This window comes from Ammospiza caudacuta, chromosome Z (assembly GCF_027887145.1).
Source record: "Ammospiza caudacuta isolate bAmmCau1 chromosome Z, bAmmCau1.pri, whole genome shotgun sequence".
In the NCBI taxonomy this organism is placed as follows: Eukaryota; Metazoa; Chordata; class Aves; order Passeriformes; family Passerellidae; genus Ammospiza; species Ammospiza caudacuta.
In genome coordinates, this window is record NC_080632.1 from 77,672,979 (window position 1) to 77,674,612 (window position 1,634).

At 62.1% G+C, this 1,634-nt stretch overlaps 1 protein-coding gene across 1 annotated transcript; it reads right to left on the reverse strand.

Annotated features, from left to right (window-relative positions):
* PMAIP1 (phorbol-12-myristate-13-acetate-induced protein 1) lies at positions 1–585 on the reverse strand. Its single transcript, XM_058824281.1, has 2 exons — positions 534–585; positions 1–200 (listed from the first exon to the last, which is right to left on the reverse strand). Exons 1-2 carry the CDS (start codon positions 583–585, stop codon positions 1–3), a joined length of 252 nt encoding a protein of 83 aa, XP_058680264.1.
* Positions 586–1,634: the final 1,049 nt, after the last annotated feature.

The following is a 1,634-nucleotide window of genomic DNA, read 5'->3' on the forward strand; positions in this document are numbered from 1 at the left end:
TCATCTCCCAATGTCTGTGGAGCCTCTTCTTCCGAACCCACAAAGCCAAGGTGCTCTTCCGTTCCGCTCGCCGTGTCTGCGGGCAGCCCAAGTTCCGGGGCAGAAGATCTTGGCGAGCAGGTTCAGGAGCCTCTGCCGCAGGTCCCACCTGTCGCCGATGCGGGTCAGCTCCAGGGCGCACTCCACCGCCGCCTCTCGCTCTGCGGAAACGCGCCTGCTTAGCGCCTTCATGAGATCCCCACAGCACGGTACCTTTCTGCCCGATTTTTTACTTTTTCCTCATCACGAAGCACACCCCACCCCGCACCCTTTCTGCCCCCCACTCGCTGGGAGCAGCCGCTGGATCCCTCTCGCCTCCACACGGGCTCCCGCAGCGCTCCAGGCGCTGGCCGCCCACCCGGTGCTGGAGCCGGGCAGCAGCGCCCGGGCGCAGGACGGTGTGTCCCTGCTCTGTCCCATCCCTGTCCCTGCTCTGTCCCATCCGTGCCCCATGCCAGGCCGTCCCGTCCCCTCTTTCCTTCACCCCGCGGTACCTGCAGGAGCGGCAGGCGGCGCGGCTTTGCGCAGGGTCCGGCCAGGCATCATCGCGGCGGCGGGACGGGGCTAGGCGAGGTTCGGCACGGCGGGGCACGGAGCGCCCAGGCTCGGCGGGGCACGGAGGGCCCAGGCTCGGTTCGGCGGGGCACGGAGCGCTCGGGGTGCGCTCGGGCCGGCGGCAGCAGCGTTCTGCCGGCTCGGGGGCGGAGCGCGGCGCTAAAAGCGCGGCTGCGAGTCCAGCGGGGATTTCCCTCGGCCCTGACGTAGCGAAAAGGCGCGGGGATCCCTCCCCCCGCGCCCGGCGGGCAGGCGGCGGCGTGCCCGGGCGGCGCGGGGCCACGGCCCGGACACCGCCCACGCTGCCCGCCCGGAGAGGGCTGGAGGGATGCGCTGCGCGGGGCAGGAGGAGACGGGAGGATGGGATGTGCGCGGGGCAGGCGAGGTGCTGGGATGCGGAGTGCTAAGGGAAAAGGGGATGGAGGTGTGGGGTGGGCTTGTGGTGGGTCAGGGGAGATGAACGGTGGGGTTTGCATCGTCTGGGTAAGAAGAGGAGAGGGGCGAGGTGGCCTTGCTCTAGGCAAAGAGAGATGGGAGGGTGGGCTGTGCTTGTGGTGGTTCTGGAAAGATGGACAGGGTTGCAATGATGATGCTGAGGAAGAAGAGGTGGAAGGATGGAGAGTGCTTGAACAAGCAGAAGAAACAGATAGGGTGTGTTATTATCACAGAAGTTTAGAATAGCTTGATTTGGAAGGGATTTCTTAAAGGTTGTCTAGATCAGCCCCATTGTATTTTGTTGCTTGTAGCCACAAAGACAGAAAGATCTTCAACTAGATCAGGTTGCTCTAAGCTCCATTCAACCTAACCCTCGATGTTTCCCAGGATGGAACATCCACCACCTCTCCGGGCAACCTGTGCTGGTATTTCACCATATAAATGCAAAACTTCTTCCTTATAGTTAATCTAATCAATGCACTACTAGTTTAGATCATTACCCTTTGTCCTATTGCAAAAGGCCCTTCTAAAATATCTGTCCCAGATTTTCTTATAGGCCTCCTCCAGGTACTGGAAGGCTGCCATAAAGAATCCCCAGAGCCTCC

Coding starts and splice junctions, on each gene's coding strand:
- PMAIP1 (XM_058824281.1), bottom strand. CDS start 585: ATGATGCCTGGCCGGACCCTGCGCAAAGCCGCGCCGCCTGCCGCTCCT. Junction 201..533: donor GCCGCCTGCCGCTCCTGCAG/GTACCGCGGGGT, acceptor GCGTTTCCGCAG/AGCGAGAGGCGGCGGTGGAG.